This window comes from Halyomorpha halys, unplaced genomic scaffold (genome assembly GCF_000696795.3).
Source record: "Halyomorpha halys isolate HHAL.00 unplaced genomic scaffold, Hhal_1.1 Scaffold68.1, whole genome shotgun sequence".
Taxonomy (NCBI): Eukaryota; Metazoa; Arthropoda; class Insecta; order Hemiptera; family Pentatomidae; genus Halyomorpha; species Halyomorpha halys.
In genome coordinates, this window is record NW_027116161.1 from 2,076,835 (window position 1) to 2,078,632 (window position 1,798).

Here is a 1,798-nt window from a genome sequence, read left to right on the forward strand (position 1 = left end):
ATTTAACACAACATCATGAATACCCCTAATATATTGGGCCGCCCGTGCCTCAGTGGTTAAGACACAGTCTTACCAATTTGATGTCTATGGCAGTGCCAGTTCGAATCCGGCCTGGGGCATTGATTTTTTTCATTAAATGGCAGTCCCACAAAATAAAAAACTTTGACCCCCAACCATGGTTAGGCAGTATAGGACTCTAATGGGAGACTTGGCCGGGAAAAAAAAAAAATTCATTCAAGATGAGAAAATTCTTCCTTCATTTTTTTAAATATTTCAAATATAAATTTTTAGAAAATCATTCAGTTCACTTAATAAATTCATGTATTCAACTAAAAATGTGACTTAATTATAAAATACAAAATATCAATTTTTCCTGTTCTCTACAGAATCAGATCGAGGTCTTTATGAACAATTTTGTTGCTTTTAAGGTCTACTTTCACCTCTCAAGTATTACTAAACACTTGGATTTCTTGTTTATACAAATTTAAAGAGTATTCAAGATTCGATTGATACACCTTTTTTCTTGACTTTTGATAATTTTAAAACAAAATTTGGTAAGTCTTAGTTATGGTGAATTAAATTTATTTTTGGGTGTAAAATGGTTTGTAACCTCTTCTTGTTCTTCTCCAGTCCAAATAACTCTTGAATTTCCAATGAAAAGACATATATTGAATGAAGATAATTGTTAAAAACAGTAAAAAAAAAAAAAAATTGTTACCTTCTGATTTTTTTCTCTGGGCTAGTGAAATACCTTATAATAAACATTTTCATTAATAATATATATTTTTTCCTGACATTTCGGACTGTGTCAATATTCAAGATATTTTATTTTTTCACTATTATAGTTTGTTTTTTTTCTTCATACTTTTTTTTCCCTTCCATAAAAAATTTCCCACTTACATTTTCCATGGAAATACATGTTTTGAGGTCTCCTGAATCCAAATAACCAGGTCTCGTGAACAGCCTAGTTTAAAACGATAAGTTGTAGAAAACTGAAATTACATATGTAGGGCAGTCGTATGTCTGAGATCTTACAGCAACTTTTTTGTTAAAATCAAACAACCGGCAGTGTCACTTTATATATTCAAATTTTTCATAATCTTTATTGATTTTTTTCAAAAGAAAAATGATAAAATTTTGCCACAAGAAATAATATTAAAAGTACTTTTCTGAAAATTATTGGTTATCTGTCATCTGAAAGGCTTATTTGTAAAATTAGTTTAGGGAAGTACTGCCATGGGGAATAATATAACATAGAAAATAATAAAGAAATATCTGTTCTGAAATGAGCAAGAATTAAATTTCAACTCACACTAGGGTTGTTAGTAGGAGTAGTGTGTTACACCCACCACACCCAATTTTTTAACTATTAATTGTAACATCTTCATAGAAGTTCTATTCAAAATTTCTTCATTTTATTCTTCTAAAATCAATCAATAGGTATCACATTGCAGAAATATTGACTCCTCATATTGTAATGTAATCCATTTCAATCAATTTTAGTTATATTTTTCCAATTTGAATCATTGGAATCACTAATTTCAAAAATAAAATGGACTCATCCTCAAATGAGTATATATCAGCAAATCTACTTGACCAAAAAACCTTTTAATTCCTCATTAACTTCTTTTAATCTATATCTTAATATAGTTTTTATATACTAATCTAATCATTTTTTAGAACCCAACAATGATTCCCCTCTGAACAGTCAAGCTGCTGAGATGTGGTCTAACCAAGAAGTCTTCAGGAAGTATTTACGAGCGAACCATTCTAATGAAAATTCAAAAAATTAACAAAT

At 29.1% G+C, this 1,798-nt stretch overlaps 1 protein-coding gene across 1 annotated transcript in view; it reads left to right on the forward strand.

Annotated features, from left to right (window-relative positions):
- vih (ubiquitin conjugating enzyme vih) overlaps positions 1-1,798 on the forward strand; it is a 13,361-nt gene extending 11,563 nt beyond the window's left edge. Inside the window, exon 6 of the mRNA XM_014438818.3 lies at positions 1,681-1,798. Coding sequence (XP_014294304.1) covers positions 1,681-1,793 — 113 coding nt within the window. The 3' untranslated portion in view covers positions 1,794-1,798. The remainder of the gene's footprint in view (positions 1-1,680) is intronic.